General features: G+C 34.8%; 1 protein-coding gene across 4 annotated transcripts in view; it reads left to right on the top strand.

The window, feature by feature from the left end:
• LOC121411403 (N-acetylglucosamine-6-sulfatase-like) overlaps positions 1-24664 on the top strand; it is a 28986-nt gene extending 4322 nt beyond the window's left edge. The window contains exons 4-12 of one of the 4 annotated variants that reach the window (XM_041604123.1): positions 860-925; positions 5662-5760; positions 7723-7890; positions 11027-11109; positions 11803-11921; positions 13213-13415; positions 14361-14498; positions 22050-22160; positions 24230-24664. In XM_041604123.1, the coding sequence (XP_041460057.1) occupies positions 860-925; positions 5662-5760; positions 7723-7890; positions 11027-11109; positions 11803-11921; positions 13213-13415; positions 14361-14498; positions 22050-22160; positions 24230-24427 (1185 nt within the window). In that variant the 3' untranslated portion in view covers positions 24428-24664. Of the gene's footprint in view, positions 1-859; positions 926-5661; positions 5761-7722; positions 7891-11026; positions 11110-11802; positions 11922-13212; positions 13416-14360; positions 14499-18296; positions 18408-20341; positions 20459-22049; positions 22161-24229 lie in introns of all 4 variants that reach the window. The other 3 variants (XM_041604121.1, XM_041604122.1, XM_041604124.1) reach the window with 3 other exon arrangements.
• The last annotated feature ends 2497 nt before the right edge of the window (positions 24665-27161 follow it).

Genomic DNA, 27161 nt, shown 5'->3' with positions numbered 1-27161 from the left:
AAAGTCACTCTTCTTTGTTTCTGTTTTTGTTATGGTAACTCCCATAGGAACTCGGCAGTCAGCAGGACTGCTTTTTGCTGGTAAAAGCCAACCTCATATATAACCAATTGCACAGGAAACATTTTTTCACATCTAAGTTAGTCAGGCATAGTGGCTGAGCTTATAGACGACAGATATTAGGCCTACTCTTGGATCTTTTTTTTTTTAAAATCAAAGTGGAGACAATGGCAGAGTGGGGATTCAAACTCACAACCTTTCGTTTATGAGTCCATTGCTCTAATTACTGGACCACATGATTTTGCTTACATGTAATGGGGCATTGGATGAAACTTGCAATCAATTAATTAATTGCAAGTTAAGTCCATGACCTAAGATTAGTTATAAGTATTGCAATTAATTCAAATTTCCAATTGATTGCTTATGAATCTGCCTGTTGCAACAGAAAGTATGATGGATACGCTGTAGGTAATATTGATGTATCGTTTGCAATTCATTAATTGCAAGATTTTTTTTTGTTTGCAATTCTCCCTTAGACATTTGTATCAAAATCTCTATTCTCCAATTACATAAAAAGATTAAAATTTCATTCTTTGTTTACTTACATGTATAATAGTTTTCTTCATGAGGATATCCAACAATATACCCTTGGGAAACGTGCCTTGAAAAAATATGGATATAAGTCACTTATCATTTGGTACATAACAAATGGGAGATGTGTCCCTACCACATGTCACAATCTAACATTGCCAATTTGAGATATATCTAGTCGTAATGATTTCTGTTCTTCGTCTGTTTTCTTTTTAGCTGTTTTTCTAATTTTTCTCCTTTTACTCCTGTTTTATTTTTGTGTTGTGCTCAGTATGGAGGGAAGAATGTTGGAGGCTTACAGCACATTCCACCTGGATGGGACGAGTGGATTGCTCTGGTAAGGGAGTAATGTCGTATGAATCTGGATTTTTGCAAACTCTCATTATGTATTGTCATAATGGTCCTTCAACATGCACTAGAGATTTACTGAAATATCCATAGATAAGAGAATTTTAGTTGAAATCGTATATGTGGTGTTATTTTCACTTATCAGTATTTTGCTCATATAATAAATAAATAATAATATACTAATTTATATAGCGCAGAAACTATGTGCATATATTCTACTGCGCTGCAATTTAGAGCTGTTGAAATGCTTGAAAAACAAAATTAGAAAAAGGGGGTAAAAGAAATGTATGGGAGTTATTTGAACAGATAGGTTTTCAATTTAAAGTTTGAACGTTTCTATTGATGGACAGGATCTCACAACATACGGCAAACCATTCCATAACTTTGGGGCTGCACAGGCAAAAAGCGCGATCTCCCAAAGTTATCTTTGTATTACGAGCGGGATGTGAAGGAGCAAATTATCATTAGAACTACGCAGGTTGTGAGAGTGTCTGAACTTTTCTTTGTAAAAGCTGAGAAATGTAACTGGGGGCTTGACCACTAAGTGCCTTGTATACAATTAGCAAAATCTTGAAAGATATTCGTTGGCGAACTGGAAGCCAGTGCAGATCTTTTAAGACAGGGGTAATCCTTGAAAATCTAGATTGACTACAAATCAGCCGTGCACATGCATTCTGTACTCGCTGAAGACGACTAATTTGAGATGAGGGGAGCCCATACAACAAACTGTTACAATAATCTACCTTACTAATAATGCATGCATGGACAATTGTTTTCATGCTTTCATTGTCAAAGTATTTTCGTATACGTCTGAGGTTGTATATCATATGAAATGAAGATTTGCACACATTGGTAATATGTGCTTCCATATTCAATTGCGATTTCAAAAATACTCCAAGATTTCTTACAATAGAATTTGGTTCTATGACTGAACTGCCAACTGATATCCCGTCAAAATCTAGCTTATTCAGTTGTTTAGATGTGCTGATAACTAGTAATTCTGTTTTACTGTCATTTAGCATAAGTTTGTTATGCAGCATCCATTCATGTATGTAACCAACACAATCTTCTAGAAGAGAGATGCTCTGCTGCTGAGCAAGCAAGTCTGGCGTGAAGGACAGATAGACCTGCGTGTCATCTGCGTAGCAGTGACAAGATACTTTAGGAAATAGACTATGTATATTTGTAATGAGTTGACTTGTATATAAAGTGAACAGTAGAGGGCCAAGACGGGACCCTTGCGGGACTCTGAAAGGTACTGAGAAAATTTCAGACACAGTTTCATCAATTTGGATCCGCTGACATCTGTCAGTTAGAGATGATTCTATCCAGTCAGGTACTACACCCTTAATACCAAAGTGTCTATTTAGTGTATGCAATAGGTTAGTATGATCAATGGTATCGAATGCGCTACTTAGATCTAATAAAAGTAATAAGGTGACTTTCTTATCATCCATAGCCATGAGAATATCACTCTTAATTCTTAACAGTGTGGTTTCAGTACTGTGATACTGTCTATAGGCTGACTGATTAATTGGAAGAAGAGAGTTGTGGTCGAGGTGATTCATTATTTGCGTATATGCAGCACCTTCCACAAGCTTTGATACATACTTCAGATTACTTACAGGCCGAAGATTACAGAATTTTGTTTCCAAGCCAGGTTTTTTCAATAATGGTTTAACTATAGCAGTTTTCCACAGCGAAGGAAAATTACCAGATGACAATGAGAGATTAATTAGAGATGTGATGGTGGGAATCAGTGTGTCCATACACTGTAAAAGAATCTTTGTGGGCATTGGGTCAGATGCACAAGACTTTTTGCTGAACTTATAAGTTATAAGTTTCTTAACATCATGTTCTGACAGAAGAGTAAAGTTGATAAGGTCAGGTACGTCATGGGAGGAGACCTGAAGATAATTTGTCTTTGGATTGCTGCTTGCATTCAATCTTGACTCAATATCTTAATGGATCTGTATTACTTTGTTCTGAAAAAACTTGCCTAAATCATCCACAAAGCCCTGTTTGTCAATAATGCATGGTATTACAGGTTGTTTATTCGCAATATTCAACAGAGACTTCACCACACGAAATAACTGCTTTTGATCACCTTTGTTTTCCATAATCAAATCATTGTGATGGATTCTGCGAGCTTCATTTAACACATGCAACATGTGATTGCGCAGTGACTTATACCTATTCCAATCGCTCTCCGTCCTAGATTTTAACCAACGCTTTTCAGCTTTCCTTTTCTGTATTTTTGCAATCCTTACATTATCAGTGAACCAAGGTACTTGAGTTCGCAGAACAACTTTTTTAGTTACAACAGGTGCATGTTTATCTAAGATACTATTTAGTGTTACATCATATAATGAGACCACTTCCTCAAGATCACAAGGTGTATGTTTGCAAAGATCACTACCGGCTATATCAAACTTCATCGCATCAATGTCAATTACTCCAAGCCTACGGAATGACATTACTTTAGAAGACAGTGGAGTTTTGTGTGAGTAAAGAGTGCACATAACAGGAATATGATCACACAGAAGAGAACTATGTGGCCAGGGTTTGCCAACTATAATTTCATCTGACTGTCGATGAATCATCAAGTCAAGGGTATGACCATGAATATGTGTACTAAAATTGACCAATTGTGTGCAAAAAAGAGACTCAAGCAGATCCGAAAAAGCTCTTGCCTCTGCCTTGACAGTATCCACATGGATATTAAAATCCCCAACAATTAGCAATGGGAGATTAGACAACAAATGACATTGGATGTAATCATTAAACTCAGATATGAATGATGAAACTGTTACAGGATGAGATTCTGAGTATGGCAGTCTGTAAATATTAATCAATTGCACATTAAATGACTGATATGAGACAAGATATTCAGCAAACTCGAAAGAGTTCTTCTCACCAGCAGCTGCCATACAGACATCAATTGTCTCTCTAAACACAAGGCCAGTCCCGCCGCCACGGCGACCACTTCGTGGATGGTGAACAAATTGATACCCGTTGGGAGTAAGTTCATGCAGAACTGCTGAGTCATTTCTGTTGAGCCAGGTTTCTGTAATGGCAACCAAGTCTACTTTGCTGTCACAGATGAAATCGTGAATGAGGACAGTCTTATTGCGCACAGACTGTACGTTTACAGAACAGAGCTGAAGATTCGAAGATGATGATGACGATCTTGGCTGCTTAATATCACGTGTAATAGAGTTCTTTCTACGGCCTCCTTGAGTTCCTGACTGTGTTTTACCCCTTTGAATACCATATGAGTGAATGAGGTTACAAATGTCCAATGGGAGATTTCTCTTGGAATTCCTCAATTCAAGAAGGGTAGCAGAAGAATACTTGATCGTGCAATGAACATTAGCTGTACCATGTCGAAGTGACGTCGGCGATACCTTTCATGTTAAATATAATTATAAGGTCCGGGGTTTGGATGAACATCACCTGCATTGAGAAGTTCTAGTTGAAAGGAGGCAGTGCAGTTTGAGCTATATAGGATTCTCCTCTTTAGAAAGTGCTTTCTTGTGAATAGTCCATGATGAAAAGGGTACACAGAAGACCATTCACTGCAATGCACAAAGTCATTCAAGGAAGCACACAAACACAGAGCAACAAAGACTCAAAGTGAAATTTTATACTGAAATGTCCATGCCTACATGTATATTGATCACTGTATTTATAAAAAGAATACCTGTATCTATAAAAAAGAACACCTGTATGAAGGATTAAAACATAAAATAATGTGTAAAAAATATCTTTACCACCAAATGGCAGTGTATATTGCCAAGAACTGCCACATTTTCATAGACAGATGAACATAAAACCTAATGTGAAATGTAGAGAGAATTTGTAAATGTGCATATTTCACCCAAATATTAAGAGTTGCTCATGTACAAGATAAATGTTATAGTTCTGCAATAAGAGAAAACATGGTTATCAAAATTATAAAACAACCTTTGTTCCCTCCTTACTATTAACATCATCATCATTATCATCACCATCATCATTATTTTCATCATCAACATTATCATCACGACCATCACCTTCTTCTACATCATTTTCATCATCATTATCATTACACAGAGCTGCCAAGTAGTACTGATTTTCAGTATTTAGTACTGAAAAGTGAGAAGAATACTGTTTGTTTCATGTAAAATACCGATTTATAAAGTTTCAGCTGTATGTCTTGTCCTATGGTATATTTTGAAAATACTGATTTTTTCACCGAAATACTGATTTTCAGCTTTAAAAGTACTGAAATGTTCTTTTTCACGTTGGCAGGTCTGATTACAGCTAAGTTTGAGTTCTGGTGTGAAAACACAATTTTTGCTAGGAAATGGTTAGAAACAATCCAGGATCTATAGTGTTTATCAAATGCTAGAATGCTTATTTAGAACAACAAATTAATCAAGATAATTCAGGATTGCCTGAGATTATATTCATTTTATTACTACATTCTTTTCCAGGTGTAGCTAGCACAGGGAAGAATATGTGGGACCACGCTATAAAGGACAAGCATTTTTCAGTAATTTTATAATTCATTTGCTCACTACCCAATAATCATACATTTTCGTGAAGAATTGTTTGGCAGATATAGTTTTTATAATGCTTTGTAAGTTCTGTGAACATTTTACTTTCTGTTATTATCAGCACCAGAGTTTATCTTTAAATATGATAAAACATTTACCAATCTATCCTTTGTCCTCAATATAGAAATTCAACTCTAGATACTACAATTTCTCACTCTCAGTGAATGGCAAGGAGGAGGTTCATGGCGATGATTATCATAAAGACTATCTCACAGATATCATTGTAAGTACTCCCTTTCATCATCAGATAATAATTTCCATAAAATGGTGATATGGACCCTGATTAATGGGGAAGTTCATCCTGATAGTAAGTTGGAATTGATAAAAGCAGAAACAGAAAAATAATGGTGAAGATTTGATGAAAATCTGTCAAAAAATTAAATAGTTATTAATTTTATTCTTTAATGGATTTTCATCAAATCTTCACAAATATTTTTTCTCAAATGTTTCTGCTTTCTATGAAAACCAACTTATCATCAGGGTAAACTGCCCTTTTAAATGATTGGCTGAAATCTATCACATGACCTGTCATTTATTTGAGTTAATAGGAAAATTTGCTAATGACTGGTACCGCTAAAGACTTGTTCTATTGACGGATCACATATTTGAGATAAGGATGGTATATCAAATAACAAAATCCATATCCCCATTCCATAAAACAGACATTATTTTGTTCAGCATTTAAGTAATCATGTACATCTGTTACCTTTCAAACAGTTCAAATGACCTTGACTATGCCTTGGGCGTGTGAGAACTGATCCAAAGTTACATGTACCTTGTGTGTGTAATCCTTTCTAATGCTATTGATTATATATTATGGTCATCAGGGGTGTATTTCATGAAGATTTCAGTTAGCAATTTTCTTTGAATAAGTTCCACTCAGCCAGTCAAGTAGAAGTATTTGCAGGAGCTTATAACAACTGTAGTTGAAAATCACTGATAATTGTTTCATTAAACGCACCCCTGACAAATGCTAAATTCATTTCAATGACAGTAATGAAGTGATGTCTGCTTCACACATGATTTGCTGTCCCTATTTGATATAAAGTGCATATCAAAAAAAGTTTTCACTTGGAAAAAATCCTGTAAAATTTTATATTTGTAATATCCTGACGGTTTTTCCACAGTTTAGCATTGGTACAGATCCATTTAAGCAAATGATGATATAAATGTCGAAAAATATTTCTGCTTGAGTGAGCACCACTTATTTTTGAAAAGTTAGTGAAAAATGATTTGCGCAGAACTTTGAAATAATTATGCGAATAAAAGTAGACCTTAATCATGAAGAACATGTGGAATTTAGTTAGTAAAATTGATTTGAGGATATCTTTTACCTTTTTAAACTTGTTTCCTTGCCCAAAACACTTCAAAGAGTGCATTGGGCCCCACCCCTCTCCCCCAAACACTGAGGCCATCGTGACAATATTTGCTTTCCACTGAGCTGTGATTTACATGAAATGGCTTAGGCTTGATTTTCGTTTTGTTAATCATTGTCAAGCTTGGGAAAAGTGTGTAGAAAGAAGTATTACATGAAAAATGAAATGTAAACCCACTTTAAATGATAAAAACATAGTGAAAAATGCTGGAGAAGTCTAATATAAACTTTCGTTCAGATTCAGTTATGTCCTCAGATCCAGCTGGCACAAAAAGGGTAAAGGTTATGCTTACTAAGTGTTGAAATTTCAATTTGGGCGGCAAAATTGTTACAAAATGCTTGAATATATCCGTTTTATTTCAATTGGCTAAAAGTGCTAGGGAAATTTATGAGAAATGCTTCGCAGGCTAAGTTTGATTTCGCCCTTTCTCCTTGACACAGCACGAAAACAAGCATTTCTGCGCAAACAGATTTCTGCGATCTTTACAAAAATGGACAGTGCTCTAACAAGTGTAACATTCTGTCAAAACTTTTAGAACCAAACCCAAGATTATATGTGAAAAAAATACCCACATGTTGTATATTTTTTAATTCCCAGGGCTTTTTCAAAGTGTAAACTTTTTTTTGATATGCACTGTATAATGATAAATTTCATATCGAGTGCTTTTTGAATGCTTATTTAGATTTGTATTTCTGATGTTACTGGTTGATTTCATGAGAGTTACATAGCTGGTTAACTATGCTGTTTTGGTACATGAGAAAACATTTATAATTTCTCTCTCCCTTCTCCATGTCTGATATCATCTATAGAATAATAGATCTATAGAATTCCTAGATAAGCAGTCAGGATCAACACCTTTCTTTGCAATGATGTCCACACCTGCCTGCCATTCACCTTTTGACTCCGCCCCTCAGTACGTGTCACACTTCACAGATAAGAAGGCACCTAGAGGCCCAAGCTTTAATATTCATTCAACAGTAAGTTCAAAGACATTTTATCTTTTCACATCATTTTTTCCTCCCTTCATTCCATATTGCATTTTATATCCTACATATATTAGATCATGTATGCTGATTGGTTTAAATATCATCATGTGACCAAACATATTCTCACTATTTTTCGAAGATGTTGAAAATGAAATGCCCGCAGAAGATAATCTACTATTCCGTGATGTCAGTGATGGAATAGTGCACTATTCCATTGTTGACATCACAGAACATTGACACAGATCTTGCAATCTCTCAAGCGTACCGCACGCAGGCACAATGGCTTCAGGAAAAGTAGGTCAGTCAGCACAGTGCATTACATTTTGGTTCAGATCAAAAAAGGATGAACTACGAGTAAAAGAACTAAATTATCAAGATCTGTTCTAAGTTATTAAATGTTGGATATAAAACAACTATTCCAGGCCTTTATTTCGAAAGTATAGAGGGAATCATTCATTCTTGGTTGTACTAGCAAAATTACTAGTTTTCTCTCGGGCTTCGTCCCTCGGGGAAAATAATAATGCCAGTCCAACCAAGGATGAATAATTCCCTCTATACTTAAAGCCTGGTATATCTGTATATTATAGATGAGATATCTTTGATGGGACTTTGCTTCAATGAATATTCAATGGGAAGTTCAAAGATGTTTTTGCCTTTTCACATTGTTTATTTTACTCTGAATTAATGTTTACATTTCATTGATATAATGTCAGTTAGGATCCTAACGTGAGGATCCTAAAATGTAAATAATTTTCACTGTTTCACAATATTCTTTGATTCACATTACACAATTGGATATGCATTTAACTTCATAGCATTATACCGTATACAGATGTGAAGTAATGTTTATTGGACTCTCATTAAAGTATACAACTCATGAGGTATAAAAATTATTGAAGAACAATAATTTTTTTATAGTTCTTGTTGCAGATTTGGAGAAAGTTTAAAACAAATGGTTGCACAAACAATAAGGTTTTAATGATACTTAGGGTAATCCTCAATTTTTTGCAATAAGGAAATTTTAGGGAAAAATCATGAAATTTTGGAAGAACATGGAATTCACAGAATCTCAGGAAAAATCTATTCTTCAAGCCCAAAATTTGAATCACAAAAGATGCTGTGAATATCATGGAAATCAAAGCAAATTTTTTTAAAAGCAAGACCATGCATCAGTGGATATCAGGACCCCATTTCATTATAAGTCGCTATAACAGCAACTCTTGCTAAAATGTCAACTTTCTTTAGAACAGCCAATAGAAAGCAAAATTTTCACTGTTATGGTAGTTGACATTCCAACAATAGTTGCTATCATATTAACTTTATATGAAATGGGGTTGTGGTGTGAAAAAAACCTGGTCTCTGTTTAGAATGTGCTCACTTGGTTTTATCTGCATTCTGCTATATAGTGCGTATCCAAAAAACGGGACGGATTTGAAAAGTCTATAAAATTTTTGTTTCAAATAATGATGTCTATATTTTGCTGTTAATAGATGCTCTAAGGTCTTATCTTTGAAATGCAATTTAAAAAAATAAATTTTATTCATGCTTGAGCGAACACGGGACGTTTTTGTCGGGGTTCAAAAAGAGGCTTGCGCCAGAATTGCAGAATATGTGTAATACAATGATCAGACTTCTTGCTAATCAGGAGATTTCCTCTTGACCTTTTCATTATCTGTGCCACAATTTTCAAATTATGCTGTCAAATTTCATTTACAAAGTTATTTATTTTATTGGATTATTTTGTTTTTTCATTTAAACTTCTCCTACCTTTTTAATTTTCCTTCATAAGTAACTGAGAAAAGAAGATTTTTTTTGTCAACCCATGTAAGAAGATTTGAATTATCAATTGGGAAAACTTGTGATTATTCAAGTCGTTTTATTATGTGAAACAAATAATGTAATGTACCTTTAAAAGACATGAATATATTTTTCAAGGGGTCATTAATTCCTTGACCAAGTTTAATTGCTTGACACAGGAAGGGATTCATGTTTTCAATGACAATGGTGTATTGAATCAATTTTGAGGGAGCTAGATATGGGAAGATCGGGTAAAATGTATTAAAAAATTGTGAGCGAGCGAAGTGAGCACGCAAATATTCCCACTTTTTTTAATTACAATATCAAATTTTGTGATAGATTTTGACATAATATTCAGAAAATGATATCATATTTTACTTTCTATCTTTCCTTATTTCCTGTCCACTTTTTTTCTTGGTCGGTCACGACTTTTTTAATTGAGGGGGGGGGGAGCAACCCTAGCGCCCGCCCATCTGTGTGGCTTTGTTCAAAAGGCACCATAACCTTTGTAGCACATAATGAAAGGATTTGAAAAAAAAATCCATGCTCTCCCATAATTCGGTTTGAAAAAAAAAATTTAGCTTGAAGAAGGAATATTCAAAGCTAACAGAGAGCATATTAAAAAGAAATAACAGAATAATTCAAGCAAATAAATAGATCTGAAAATGAATTTTGACCGCATGATTTGAAAATTATGGCAAAGATAATGAAAAGGTTAAGAGGAAGTCTGCTAATTAGCAAGAAGTCCGAACATCATATTACTTATATTCTGCAATTCTGGCGCAAGCCTCTTTTTGAACCCCCAACAAAAACGTCCCTTGTTCGCTCAAGCATGAACGAAACTAATTTTTTTTAAAGCATTTGAAAGACAAGACCTTAGAGCACCTATTAACACCAAAATATAGACATAATAATTTGAAGCTAAAATGTTATAGACTTTTCAAATCTGTCCCGTTTTTTTTTATACGCACTGTATAGGTATACAATGGAAAGATTTCCACCACCCACAATTGCTTTATCATATGTCTTGTCACTAAAAACACAGATTTGATGTTTAGAACACTTAAGGAAAACAGAAATTGCAAGTAAAAAAGAACAAAACAAAAACCGGTAAACAGGGGACTTTGATTTAGGGGCAATTCGAATTATTTGACCATTTCATCAACATTTTTCATTTGACAAGTTGTCAAATTTGCGAACTTTCCTTGGTTTTAATTTGCTTGAAAGCACTGTTGCTATGGATAAAAATGACTCTGTTGGATAAAACATCCAACAAGTCCTTTCATGACATACTCCCCAGAGCTAACCTGATCTTTCAACCTTTATTCAGGACAAACATTGGCTGATAAGGAGGGCCCAGAACCCAATGTCCAATGAATCTATCACATACTTGGATGATGCTTTCAGAAAAAGGTAAGTGCTCCAATCTTCTGTCAATCAAGTCAAAGCCCTTCACAATATCCTTTATCTTCAGTAGCTAAAAAGTCCTAACTCGTTAAAAAAGGTTATTGGTCACAATTGTGGAAAACTCATTAACAATGTAAACCTAAAATAGACAAATATTCAGCAAAATATATAAATCAAATTGAATATATATCAAATTTGCACATTGTAGCTAAACAGTCTTAACTCATTAAAAAAGGTCATTTGTCACAATTGTGGAAAATTCATTAACAATGTAAACATAAAATAGACAAATATTCAGCAAAATATATAGAGCAAATGAAATATATATTAAATTTGCACATTGTGTTGGTAAATGTAAAAAAAAATAGGATAAAGTATCTTATGAAGTATGTATATATTTTAGGAGTCAATTCAATTTAACAAAGCTCATGCTGATTCTTCATTTCTCGACCAAACCTATACTCTAATATCCACCACTCTTTGGGAGTGCATAGAAAGATAGATATAATACAATTCTAGAACTATTTACAATCGGGACTACTTTACGAAAGACTTGATAATTTATCAAAGGGTCGATTTTATATTTTAGTTCATACCATCATTACATGTATGCGCAATTTATTACACAAATGGGCTCTATAAGCTTTTTGATTACATGCCCAAATTATTACGAGATTCTTGTATAATTTCTCCCCACAGGTGGAGGACGCTACTATCTGTAGACGACATGGTGAAGAACGTTGTTACGCTGCTTGAAAAGAAGAAGTTGATTGATAACACTTTCATCATCTTCTCCTCAGATAATGGCTTCCATTTGGGTAGGTGATTCTCAATATTTCTCATCTATTCATTTGATTTATACTCCGTAATCAAACCTGAGATATGTATGCCATATACTAGTTATATCGTTTTCAATTACCGTATGGAATATTCATTTTTTGAATGTATAAGTGCCTGTGTGCGTATAGATGGTGGGCGGCTATAGTTAGGATGGTGACACGTACATTCGCTCCTGTGACAATTGCTTTATTTTGTCTAAGATGTTTGGTTACGATTAGGGTTGCAATAGGGTTTTATTTTGGTTTAGGTTGGAATATATATTATTACATCCACGGTTGAAGACTGTCATTCAAATGGTGTGTGGAAATTGTAGCAGAGCGATTGTCACTGGAGTAAATTTCATGGAACTGCCAGGGTTGATGATTATCGCCTTGAGTACTTCACAGAGTGGACGTGAGTGCTTTATAAGTTGAATATGTGTCTCAAGCAGAGGAGTCTGTAGCCTGGTTTATAAACTAAGGCTGTGGTCTAACTCTGCATTAAAATTATGGAAAGCCAAATGTTTCAAAGTTGCATTTACATTATATGTGCCCTTTCTTTTCTCAGCACTTTTTTCAATTATTCCCAGTCTGGTAGGAATGATTGGAGTGTCAAATGATGTGAGAAATTTAACTTGTACTGTCAGAGATACCTGTAACAATTTGATATCCATACTTAAGCCACAGCTTTAGACCAGAGTTTAAGTAAAGTCCGAGTTAGGAATACAGGCCCAACTTTCCTAGGGACAGAATACCAACAATATAATTCTGTTGTATAATACATAGGAGCCTGGTTGGTGTTTCATAAGGCTGTTCGTAAGTTGTGAATGACTTTATGCATGATCAATGGCCTTTCTAGTGCTCCTAAGAACATGGTCCAGTTGTGTGTTAAATGTTGTGTAAGTTTACAAACAGATTTAAGAAACACACACCAGGGGTCAGGGCCCGGAAACAATTTTTTGAGCGGGGGTGCTGAAGGAAATTTGAAAGGCCCCCCCAAAATAAGGTTTTTGCTACAAAATGGATATCAAACTGGACCCGAGAAAGGTTTTCACTCAAAAATCAAGGTCATTTTGGTAACATTGTTCCTTTTTTACATATCTTCCTGACATATCTTCCTGAATACCTAGGGGAACTGCCTATGAAGAATAATACACACAGCACCCAAAAAAAAAAATTGTAGGGGTGCTTCAACACCCCCAGCACCCCCGTTCCCAGGGTCATGCCATGCGAAGTTCAGAATGGAAGGTCCAATCAAATTCAATGTTATTTTTTGTGATTGACACAACAGGTCAGTTTTCACTCCCTAACGACAAGCGACAACTCTACGAGTTTGACATCAGAGTGCCCCTCATCGTCCGAGGCCCTGGCATCCCTCCTGGAACCACCAGCGATAAGCTTGCTGCTAATGTTGATATCATGCCAACAATCGTCAACATGGCGACCGGTAAAGCCCCCTCTGATGTCGATGGGATGAGTCTCATACCTCTTCTCGTAAGTATGTTTAGTAGTATGATAAGTAATACATGTTATCAAGGAATTACATGCAGATGGTAATTTTGGAATAGTTTGGACTATTTGAAAGGCTACAAGTGTGTTTCTACTGCCTGAGCTGAAATATGTTTTTTGTATGCTTGATAAGAGAGTAGTTTTTATGTTTGTTTGTTTTTTTCAATTTATTCTCATCTTGTACTAAACAAAATGATATATTCTATAATTTAGAATCCTCCACCACTCCAAAGAAATAGATGTTGTATAATAGACCCCTCTCCACTTTTGGTGTCCTACTACATCACTCTTATGTTATGTCATTTCGCTCTATATGGATGGTTGTTAGTCCTGATGCGACAAGGTCAGATTGTATTATTGCTTGGTTACAGATTATCTGTGTCACAGACTGAGGTCTGAACTTTAAGGATCTTGTTGTTTGTGCTTTATCTATTTGTATATATGACTATTTAGTGTTATTCTGTTTCTTTAATATATCATAACTCCTGTCATCCCACTTGTTCCCTTCGCATGTTTGCATTCCATATATCTTGTTTCCTGTCCCTCCCCTCTCCCCCTTTGCTCCCCTTCACATTCTCTCTCATCCCCTTCTTTGTCCTCCTCTCTTACCTAACCTTCCCTTTCCTCCCCTTTCTTCCTATCTCCTCTCCTCTACTCCCCTCCCATCTCCTCTCATCCACTCTCCTCTCCTCCCACTCCTCGACTCTCTAAATCTGTTTCCCACTCCCCTTCTCCTCCCCACTCCTCCACTCTTCTCCTCTCCCCTATCCCCTCTCCTCGATTTGCCCCACCTCACCATCCTTCCCCTCCCTACTCCCATCTGTTTTCGTCCGTTCTCTCCCCTCTCCCATTCCCTTCTCCCCCTCCCTCCTCCTCCCCCTCTCCACTTCTCCCTTCCTCCTTCCTTTCTTTCTTTCTTGACATATACAGATTCCCAAAAATACTACGAATAGAATCCCCAAGAAAGCAAAGGCCAGTGTCCCGTGGAGGCAAGAGATATTAATAGAGCATACTGGGGAGTGGAATGCCCAGGGATTCAAGGGATGTCCGCATACAGAATTTCTCGACGTAAGTTCATTACACTATAAAAGAAGTTTATTTGCATGGATAGGGACACTGAAATGTATGTTAGATGCATATGTTTTGGTTGTATGTGCCAATGTCAGTTCTTTATTGAATGATGGTAAGAATAATTTAATGAGTCTTAAGAAATTTAGAGTGATGAAAAATATATGATTATATTTGGAGTCAATCAAAGGTCGCATGTCATTATTGAAAAAGCTAATTCTCTTGATATAGCTAATAGTATGTACTATTGATAAACTATACATTTGGGGCTTAAAAAGGTTCAAATTACGAATTTTTTTTTAAATAAAAAAGTTAGGATTTTAGATTCATAACATGGAAAAGTCAAAGGTCTTGGTGGTCATGCAAAATGGCACTATTTTGTGACAGACTGATATATTTAAAAGATCAGTTCTATCATGCATGCACATCAGAATTATAATTCTAATTTTCATAAGGGTGTGGGAACAGTGCTCCCCCCTCCTGAAAATACTTAATAAATATGATTGATTCATATTATTGTGGATCACTTCAGTTGTAAAATTGTTTTTAATCAATATAAATGAATGGCATATACATTTATAAGATCAGGATTGATATTTGTACGGACCAGTGCATTTGATGTGCAAATCTAATGGAAGAGTTTTTAATTAATGAACTTCTAAACATACTTTAATTTAAGAATGTTTAATTTTTATAAGTTTATAGTTGTGATTTGCAGAAGAATAACTCTTTGTTTTATCTGTTTGTCATACTATATTGATTTTTATCTTAATTTGATTGGTGCAATAGCTTATAATGTGAATGATGACTTTTCTTATAAATATGTTTTTCACTTTTTTAGTAATACAAACAACAACAAAAATAGAAATAATGTGTTTCTATATCTTTTAAAGCTTAACATAGTCATTATATATCATCCATGCAACCATTGCCATTGCTTTCTAGTATCACAATGCACCTGTAAATATTTGTTTGATTGATTTATTTATTATTGATTTATTTTTTAAAATTGTTTTCCTTTTTTTTTAATGATTGCATACCAGTTTTGCATATGAGTTTTTGCAATTTTGCATAGCACCATTGTTGTTTTAATGTTAGTAATTGATTCCTTTATATCATTTGAAAACATGGAGAAAATTTATCAAATTTGCTATAAAGAAAAGTAATGACTCCTCATTAAAAAAATTATTTTGGAGGAATATAAGCTTTAGATTTTATTGGAAAACATCATATGTATACTGCTTTTGTATCATAATCTTGCAAAATGTAAGTTTACATGATTCAATACCTATGTTTCATCAAGTTCATATCACTGAACAAATGATAAAAATCTGATAATTCAATATTTCGTGACAATATTTGTCCCGCTTGCATAGCAGAGTGAGACTATAGGCGCCGCTTTTCCGACGGCAGCGGCGTCAACATCAAGTCTTAACCAATGGTTAAGTTTTTGAAATGTCGTCATAACAGACAGGTATATGGACCTAGTGAATCTTGGCCATAAGGGTAATCAAATATTTCTTAAGATCCTGCCTGAGTTTCAAGTCACATGACCATGGTCAAAGGTCATTTAGGGTCAGTGAACTTTAACAAAGTTGGGGGTATTTGTTGAATTGCCATCATAACTCTGAAATTGTATTGGTTTAGTTCATAAACTTGGACATAAGAGTAATCAAGTAATCTGAACATCCTGTGCAAGTTTCAGATCACATGACCCAGGTTAAGTTTGAAGTAATAATTGCTGTGATAACTTTCAAAGTTTATGGATATAGTTTATGAATTGTGGACATATGGGTAATCAAGTATCACTGACAAGTCTAAGGTCACATGATCAAGGTCAAATATCATTTAGGGTCAATGAACTTAGTATTGTTTCATTGTATGAATGGTGTTTTTTTAATAAGTATTTTATAGTAGTTTTCAAAGTCAGCACTGCTGCTATGTTGAATCGCGTAATGCAGGTGAGACTGCCAGAGGCGCTCCACTTGTTTAATACTGGTTCAGGATGAAGAACTCATTTTGCCAATTTTAAATTTGACAAAACAGCAAAGATGTATTCCTTATGAATCTTGATATATTTGATTGCAAAGTTTAATTCCAGCATGAAAAGTGCTAAAGCCCCCCCCCCATTACATTATTATTAGCACCCAATGATAGTGCAAACTGAAGTGTATGGCGTGTATTCTGAACCATGCTCTAAGTCTTCCCTAAACTTATGGAAAGCTAAAAGTGTATGGAATTTGTTTACACTGTAATGCTTCTTATATTTGGATCCTTCCCTTGGTTCAATGGGGGAAATTGAGAAGGAAAAAAATCATATTTATCATATTCAAGACAATTTTTGAGATTCGCATGCCATATACAATTGATCATCTAATTATAAAGACTGGTGTCACATATGGCAGTTAAACTACAAGGCAAGAGGTTGAATCAAACTTTAGTTCAGAATACAAGCCTATGCATGTGTTATATTTTTCATGCTTTGTCTCTCGTTTGATTTCATAAAGTTATTCTGGAGTACTAGGAGTATCATTAATTAATAATTCCTCTATTTTTTCCTCCTTGTTGGACAAATCATGTGAAATTTCCATTCATTTAACAGATAAAGTATAATTATTCACCCCTGAAGATGCTCATATATCTGTAATTTATCTTTGAAAATTTTCAGCATTTTTACCAACCCTTATAAAAGGATAATGTTCTGTTACTTCTGCATCGAGCGCCGTTATCACTATGCAGGACCTACTGTGCATGTGTATGTTGTAGCAAAAGCAAAACACTGCTCTTATTTATTGCTCTTTGGATTATCAACAATAAATGAATCATAAATCATTATAAAGTTTATTGCAGGATCTTGTGCATTACTTTGCATGAAAGCTGACCATTGCATTGTGAGCAGGCAGTAAACAGTGCAAGGCCTTGATAGGGCACTACATGGTAAATTAAGTGAGGGCACAACAAATCTTGAAGGCCAATAGGAGGGTCATTGAGGCCAGTCCAAAGGGTACCCACAGACATGGCCGTTGATGTCCTTGGCTAAATTCTAACCCTAGATTTGAGCTTTTATTTTAAAAAAATCAGATTCTTTCAAATTCTCCATGATACTCCCAGTACTCCATGTACATCTTTTGGTGGCCTTGGCCCTATAACAACGACTACCAAAATTTTTGACTAATCGTACCATTATGTGTAACTGCATGTTTAAAAAGTTACATTTGATTGTCAATTTAAAGGTAACTTTGCCTAAGTCGAATCTTTTAGGACCACAAAATTTTTTTTTGATGTAGAAAAAAATAATTTGACTAAGGAAAGATTCATAGCATGTTTTGCATAATCTGATCTATACACCTGCTTCAACATTCAAAGGAGAAATTTCACTTAAAAGATTTTATTGCACGTTATGCATAATATGGGGAGCATGTCATGAAAGGACTTGTCAGATGTTTTATCCAACAAGTACTGTTTTATCTGACAGTTGCTGTGGTAACAGTGCCTCTCAACCAATCATTATCAAGGCGGTCAAAATGTTAATGAAACGCTCCCCTGATCTATAAACTGTTTCAACTTTAATACAAAGGAGAAATTTGACTTAAAAGGCTTATGTAAATCATGTTGTGCATGAAAAATTGCTTAGAATTGTACAAATTTTTGTCTCGTTAAAGGTATACTTATACATGTTTACCTGTTCTATAATTGTATGTTACAGGGCCTGGCTGGTCAGAGGTTTATTTTTTTTGTTGAAATTTGCATAAGACCCGCCTACCTTTCACTCAGTTTCATTTCACCCCCCATTTCCAGAACTGCTATCCATCCTGTGTCTGTGAAGACAGTCGAAACAACTCGTATTCGTGTTTGAGAATTGTAGATGAAAAAAGAAATACAGTTTACTGTGAATTCAGTGATGCACAGGTATAGTGCTGAGTGTATGCCTAAAGGAAGAAGGGGTGTTTCATAACACGATATGTAAAGTTACACACGAGTTCTCCAATTGGATCAACCCATGATGTTAGTGATTAAGATTTACTGTCTTGCAAAAGGAAATTGGTACTGTATTGGGGTTTGAACCCTGCACCTTGGGGAATTATCCATGGGTCCACAACACCTCTCATACAACATACCTGTACATGTACACCCCATACAAAATTCTGCTTTAGAGTCATGTGTAACTGTTAATGTACAGTGTTATGAAACACCCCTCAGAAATGTCTATGGTATTGTGTCATGATGAAATACCAGGAATTATTTTTGATCCGGAATTTTTTTCTGATATATCAAAAAAATGTAATGATAATTTAGGCAAGTCAAGTGATAGTAGTTTACGGTAGCTATCACTTGCCTTGCATTGTTCATTAAGTGTTTGGTATAACTGATTTATTTCTTTTTTTATGAAATTACAACATAAAACAAGATTAGTTAAATAAATTTTGAGACATCAACCTAGTGAACATGACAAAATTTGTCTACCATTAAATTATTTTTTTAAAGAGCCCATCATGCTGCCATTCCATAGACATTTCCTTTAAATTCCTTTTCTCATTGTAATCATGTAAGGCAATGCATTGTGGATCTTAATTCATTATAAGGAAATACTGGCGAATTCCGTGAAACAATGCAGAATATATTTATAAAAGAAAAGAGAATGCTAACAAATGAATGAGCTAAGAAGTTGTAAATCATGGCTGTCATTGCCTTATTCAGTTTTAATGACAACTTCAACTTTTCCTCGCCATTCTGTGCAAGTTTTGATGCCTTTTTATTGGACGTACAGTACATCAGATGCATCTTAAACATGCATTTATTTCATTCAGATTCTCTCTATATTCCTACAATGATGAGGTTAAAATTCACATTTATGTAGCATTGCCTTCTAAACCCCCATGGCCCGTATTCTGAAGTCGAGTTTAAAGGGGAATCCAGCCTTGGCCATAAAATGTTGTGTTGGGAAGGAGAAAAATAAATTAAACAGAATGGTGAAAGTTTGAAAGAAATTGGACAAGCAATGAGAAAGTTATAGCTGCTTTAAAATTGAGATCACTAATACTATGTAGATTTCAAATTGGCAACTGGGTAAGTAAATCATGACAAGGGGCAAGGACAACTTTCCCATAGGCCATGTACTGTATTATCAGGGATTTGTGGTTTTCTCCTAAGTACCCATTCCCCTGGGGCAGTAATCTAAATATAACCCATGTAGTATATTGTTTTATGTCCTCATGAAAGGAAAATATAATTTGAAATAAAACTTTTGGGAAAAATGACATTTTAGCCATAATATGTATTGGAGTACATGGAAGAGTAGCCCTTGCCTTACATCACTATGACATCCCATATGCGGCCAATTTGAAGTCTCCATGGGTATAGTGATTACCAATATTTACAACTTTTAAAAATTCATATCTTTCTTTTTGTTTGTCCAATATTGTTCAAACTTTCACCTATCATCTTGTCTGATTTTTCTTTTCCTTATAAAAACAAGTTTTTATTTGGGTTGGATTTCCCTTTAACTTAGTCCATGGTCTAACTCTGTGCTAAAATTATGGGAAGCCAAAAACGTCAAAATCTTGTTTCCATTGTCTGTTTCTTATGTTTACTGTGCTCTTTCCCCAAGTCTAATAATGGTGAAGACAAATATCTTTTTTTATCCTTCGCAAGTAGTAGTTAAGAATGATACGAGAGTCGATTGAGCTAATACATTAAACTTCTACTGTTAAAGATTTATGCAGCTATTGGTTATCCATAGTTAAACCACAACTTAAGACCAGGGATTAAATTGAACCTGACTTCAGAATATGGGCCATAATCATCAATTAACTTCTAACACAAGAATTGATCTCTCTCCTCAGTCTTGCTTTCCGTCCTGCGTCTGCGAAGATGCCAGGAATAATACCTATGAGTGCATACGTACTCTATCTGATACGTCGGGTGCCAATCATATGTACTGCAATTTTGCTGATCTCGAGGTAGTTTGTCCCTACCCCTACCCTAATACCCATGTGATATGATTTGATGCATATTTGTACTGATCTAGGTAGGTGGGATTGGACACACCTCCTTTTACTGGCAAATTTTGGTATGTTGTGTCTCTTGTTGTGGGAATTGCCCTCTCTACACAATTTTTTTAAACGCTAAACTTTCTTCTTTTTTTAAACTGTATTTGGTTGTCAGAAATACTTCAAACATTTACTCTCTCATTTTAGAAACATTTTTAGAAAAACCAATTAATGAAAGATTATTAGAGATTCTGTAGCCCCCTTTTTACATGGCCAATATAAAGCTTTATTTTTCAGGATATCAAACATGTTATGAAAGGTAAAAAGATGATAATTTAAGTTAAACAAAACAAACAGCAACCTTACAGGTATATGCAAGAAAGAGTTTTTTGTTGATGTGGCTTGAGAAATTTTGCAGGACATAAATTGTGTACCAGAATTTGTTTACCTGATCTGTATTCATTTATGTTCCCTTTATATTAAAGGAAAGAAAGTAATACAAGGTGTGTATAAAACTTACAGGTGACTCTTGGAGAATTTAAGCCTCTCTCGGTCTTCTGTCTATTCACCATAATTGCAGTTTGTTCCAATATTCACTTGTTGTATTCAGGGCTAATTGCCATTTTGTCTGAGAAGTAGATGGTCTCATTGCCTCTGTCATCTGTATGAACAGCTTTCTGAAACGCCTTGTTTGATAAAAACCCATGTTCACATTTTCAGTTTCACTCTTGGCATGATCAGATTTCACTGCTTGTCATGAAAACTTGTCTACTTGACGGGAACAAAAATGGAAATATGATTCACTTGACAAGAATAAAATAATGAAATGCATGCATCATGACAAAACGGGTAAGTCACCATTGGCATTTAAACAGAAAAGCATGTTTCAACTATAAAATTCACCTCCGTGCACTGTCTATCACATCACGCTGCTCTGGCAACATTATAAATCACAAAAATGTGAATCTGCGGATAATCACAAAGTATGATTGCAAATATCATTTAGTTACAATACTTGATCTTGAAATCAATTTGCCTTATCACAAATTATCAAAGCACTTTCATGCAAATTATCTGAAAATATTCCTGTAAGTATGATTTTGCTACAAAGCTCACTATCCGTTCTCTATCTAATTAAACTGCTTTCACCAAGTATTAATTATGTGAATCCTAAGAACAATCTAAAACTGAGGCTGCATATATTGTTAAGCTACAACACTTACCATCAGTAAACTATCCATCAAATCAAACTGCTTTAGCCAATTATCAAATCACTTTATGCAGATAATTTCAAACTATGGCTGTAAATATTGTTTAGAGCATACTTACCATAAGTAAAATAGCTGTAAAATCACTCTGCTTTAAACCAAATATCAAAGCACCCCAAATAATGCAAGTTATCCAAAAATATATTAGTAGTTCCGCTACAAAACTCACCATCAATCACACTGCTTTAGCCAATCACTAAATCACATAAATGAATCTGCCCATGATCTAGGAGTATATTTGAAAAGATTTTTTTTCAAAAATGAAATAAATATGACTCTGTTTGTCGGAGCAGACGTGCTATCCATCCTGTGTTTGTGAAGATGGTCGAAACAATTCTTACACCTGTGTTAGGACGCTGGACCTGAAAGACAGCTTCGTCTACTGTAACTTTGCAGATAATGAGGTATTCAATTTAAAGATCGGTATTGCAAAATAAACATGGGACAAACACCACCAAATACTTATCTTGAAAATTATGTTTTCTCCACTTTTAATTTGCTCATATTCAGTATAATTTAATTCATCACTTGAAAAAAAAAGAAGTAGTGATGGTGCCCCAACCCATGGCACACCCTTAAAGTATACAGTGCGTCCCAGAATAAACGAAACCGAGATTTAGCGATCATTTATCATAACTTAATCATAAATAGAATAGATAAATGACCTACCAATTTAAAGCTTAGAATCTCCTCTTTCATCTGATATTACTTAGCTTATTTCTTATTCACGCATGAGTGAGCAAAAACAATTTGAAGAAAGGATACCAAAAACTCATTTGGCGAGGGGTATCTGGGTTTCAAAAAGAAAACCACATTTCTGAAAAGTTCAATGTCTGCTCTTTAATTTGGTACCTCAATTAAAGAAAATGGTCAAGAAATAAAAAAGTTCTGGTCATTTGAAATAAGGCTTGTATTTCCATAATTTCATGAGATAAACGAGTTTTCACCGGTTTCCCACAGAAGCTTTCGCATGGTGAACAAAAGATTTAATGCATGGCTGATCGTCAACAAAACGGAGTGTTGAGTGAGTTTGAAAGCCAGCCTGGAGAACCTCTTCATTTTATGAAATTATTGAAATTCAAGCCTTATTTCAAATGACCAGAAATTTGTTATTTCTTGACCATTTTCTGTAATTTAGGTATCAAATTAAAGAGGAAATATTGAACTTTTCAAAAATGTGGTTTTCTTTTTGAAACCCAGATACCCCCCGCCAAATGAGTTTTTGATATCCTTTCTTCAAATTGTATTTGCTCACTCATGCGTGATTGAGAAATAATCTAAGTAATATCAGATGAAAGAGGAGATTCTAAGCTTTAAATTGGTAGGTCATTTGTCTATTTTATTTATGATTAAGTAATGATAAATGATCGCTAAATCTCGGTTTCGTTTTTTCTGGGACGCACTGTAAAATATCTATCTGGAAATACATGTACATTAGTTTACTTAAAACTCAAAGTAAAAGCATCAAACAAGAATTTGAGTATTAAGGAACATAGGAACATGTCACATTTGGGTTTCTGTACAAGGTTTTTGTTTAAGTTTCATTACGCCTTAGTGAGTGCAGGTGAATGGCTTTTTTACAGTGTAGGGAATATTCGCCGTAGATTTTATTTGAAATCATGTTCAAATGTCACCTTAATCTTGAACCCATTCAATATTAAATGTAATCAGTTTGGTATGCATCTTGTTGGTTGTGTCATAAATTTCTTTTGAAAGATGTTTGATATCCTGAAAAATTCATACTGGCCAATAAAAAGCCAATGATAAAGTACCTGTACCATTCTCCTTCAGATCCATGCCTTAATGTCATATTCAAACAATAAAACTAGATGTTCCCCATTAAGAATTTATGATATAATGACCTGTCTGATCCCGCCATTAAATGGATTTAGTTCTAAATATTTCTTTTGAAAGAGAATGTCAGGACTTGAAATAGAAATTTTCAGATCAAAATCATAACCTTATGAGTTGAATCCCAAATATCCTGATATGTAGAAATTATTATGAATGTTTTAGGATTAATGTATGTACATTAAAATAAAGGATATCTTGGTGCTTGCATGATAACAATCGCAAGTTTCCAGGCATTGTTGTAAGCTACCAAAATCCTCCAGTTTTATTGGCCAAGAGTAAATTAACCATACATTCACTACTTTCACTATGGAGAATGAGTTTTTATGAAACGGGTACTAATATTACTAAAATCTAATGATAAACCATTATCACTTATTTTGTACATGAAATACTCAAGGTCAAGTCCACCCCAACATAAATCGAATTGAATGATTAGAGAAGAATCAAATTAGCGTAACATTGACAATTTCATAAAATTCGAAATTATGACATTGAAAACAAAAATCTTCAAATAAACTTTTTATGGATTTAAAAAAAAATTGTTTTGGGGTGGACTTACCCTTTAATACTGCTGCATATGCAAATATTAGTAATGGTTTTCTTTTGTTTACCTTGACAGAACTTCCAAGAATTCTACAATCTCACTGCAGACCCTCACCAGATGACAAACATCATCGGCAAGCTCGATCCCAAATTCGTCACCTCTCAGAACGAGAAACTGATCGTACTGAGCTTGTGCAAAGGAGCTTCTTGCAGACAGGTCACACCGCCACCACCGCCACGCTCAAAACATGGCAGTTCGGTTGATGCTGCTTAATATTAACCAAGTCAGATGGACCTAGCCAGTGTAGTGATAACTCTCAAATTTGAATGTAACACATTTTTTTGGAATGCACCTAGTAATTATATTGGAATAGAAGCTTTATATTTTCAATGAAAGGAGTAGATAAATATCTTTGAACCAAGGTTTAATCTGTAGATTTGGGATGTTGTGTTCTAGTTCATCTTGATTGTGCAATAGAACAGTGGTAGGGTGGTAGTGTGACTGGCTGGCTAGCAGTAGGTTAGATGTTCAAATCGCTTTTTTTTCCCTGACACCTTAGTTCTTTCCACTATCAACATGTGAATATTGATTAGGCAAGAGCCTTTCACTAACGACGATCATGGGTAATGTTGAGGACTTTGTTTCAAGTGCTGTTTCATTTGTTATTCACCATATTACGGGTGGATTGCCTCTCTTCCCCAATTTTATTTTTCAGATAATGGCCATCTTGATGATATTGTTTGAGCAGGGATGTAGACTAGGGGAGCGTTTCATGAAAGGAATAGTCGTACGTTTTATCCAACAATTTGCCACAGTAACTGCTTCTCGGCCAATCAAAATCAAGGAAGTTTTCAGATGAAAACACTGATGTTGAATGCTCCCCAGGTTAGCCTTGAGGCCACATTATGCTGGTCTGACCTTCGCCTCTGTCCAACTCACATGTAACAAATGTATTGGATAAGGTTTTCTCCAGCTGCCTCTTGACTGAGAAGTACCAGCCTCATCTACATCCCTGTTCATGAGATGTGATCCAGTCTTGTTGGCCTTCCCTTTTTTTTTCTTTTAACTTTTTTGTTACAGTACTGAGTATGTGATTTTTTTTGTATAGGTGCAAACCCCCCAAAACTGTAATAGAACAGCCAAAACTTGTCACAGAAAATCTGAAATTTAAATCACAAATTTTTGCTCTTCTGATTTAGAAGGCTTTGAAAAATCTCTATTGGAGCTAGGGTCACAATGTCATGGCATTTGACATCATTGACAGTGGTATCCTTTGCCATTGATGGGCTTAATAGCCATAGTGAATGGTGGCTTGTCAGGAGTTACAACCTTTAGCAATCGTTCAGACATTCTCCAGAAAGCTTTAAAGCAGCAACATTTACGCAGGATGATTATAAACTTATGCGTGACTTTATGGACAACTTTATGCATGACTGGAACATGTTTCAAGATGGTAAGTCAGCTAGGGATATCATTTAGCCCCAGAAAGATCACCTGTCGTGCGTAAAGTCATCAGCTTTGTGAAACACCCACCTGGTGGGTGTTTCACAAAGCTGTTGGTAAGATACGAATGACTTTACACACGACTGGTGATCCTTTCTTGCGTTATGTAATATCCCTACGTAATTGAGTTATGACCTAAGAATATGTTCCAGTCGTGCGTAAAGTCGTTCGTAACTTTACAAACAGCTATATGAAACACCCACCAGATCTCAAGTGTTTATTGTTGCAACCCTTCCTCAATGATATGATCTTGCCAAGTAACTTGTTTAAAAACATGCCTTGAATCAACAATTCAGTCCTCGCAAGTTACTTGGTTTCAGATCATGTATAAAAAAAAATTAACGATGGCCATAGTGTGTCATTCATTGAACCTTTTTTAAAGGCATTCAGTGTTCCCTTTTACTGATGTTATTGCAAAAAAAATTAATATGTAAATATAATGGTTATCAGGATTGTTTCACTGTTGTGATGTACAAATCAAAACAGGCTAAACTGCGCAACCTGTCTTTCCTATGATGAAAAGACTCTAAACTAATATTTAAGAGATATCAGTTTAGTATCTGTTTTATATATACATGTAGTTTCAGTATATCTTTCAAAGTTATACTGAAAATGAACAGAATGCTTTCTTTGGGAATTGATGGAATGCTTCCCCCACTTGGAAGCATACATGCCAGTGTTGATGCACGGTAATGTTTAGAGCTTGTAAATTTCTTAATCTTTATGAGTAAGTTCAGGTATCTTTTTGAAATATGTAATATTGCAATTGTGTTTGTATGTGATTCATCAAGTGATATTGATAAAATATTCATTAATCTACTTTTAAACCTTTCAAAAAAGGGCCGAGAATGAAAATATTAATGTTAATAAATGCACCCAGTCCCATCAATATATATTGAAATTAATGAAGGTTTGATCAATTTCAGCTGACACTGATATCATGCAAAGTAATTTGCATTTTTTTTCCTTATTGATCTGAATAATCTAAAATAGCCTAATAAATGATGTTCTTGATTATATATTGAATGCACAGATAAAAGCTTTGTCAATTTCAGAGAAAATGACTTTTGGGGAATTTAATGTATATGACATATGAGTGATGTTCGCATATGACTTCAAAAATACAAAGTTTAACACTACACTATTCTGTCATTATTTGATAAATACTCACCAGACCTTCACTGTTATTGTATTTCTCTTTTCTGCGTTTAATAATGACAAATTTGATGTCTGGGTGTACTTTCCCTTTAATGCAATGATCGTGAAAGCAGCAGCAAAAAAAAGAAAAGACCAAAGCAATCCAACAACTTCAGCAAGGTGCTTTACATTGAATTAAAAAGCAATATGAAATCTATATTTTATATGTTGTGATTTATTTTGTATATACATAGAATAGACTGTGGGTGAGAGAATACTTTATTTGATTATCCCTTAACAAGAATGAATTTTAATATAGGCCTACAGCTTATTTTTTTGTTGTTATATAATAATGATAATAATACCA

Source organism: Lytechinus variegatus, chromosome 3 (assembly GCF_018143015.1).
Source record: "Lytechinus variegatus isolate NC3 chromosome 3, Lvar_3.0, whole genome shotgun sequence".
Lineage (NCBI taxonomy): Eukaryota > Metazoa > Echinodermata > Echinoidea > Temnopleuroida > Toxopneustidae > Lytechinus > Lytechinus variegatus.
This window is presented reverse-complemented; position numbering and strand designations above follow the sequence as displayed.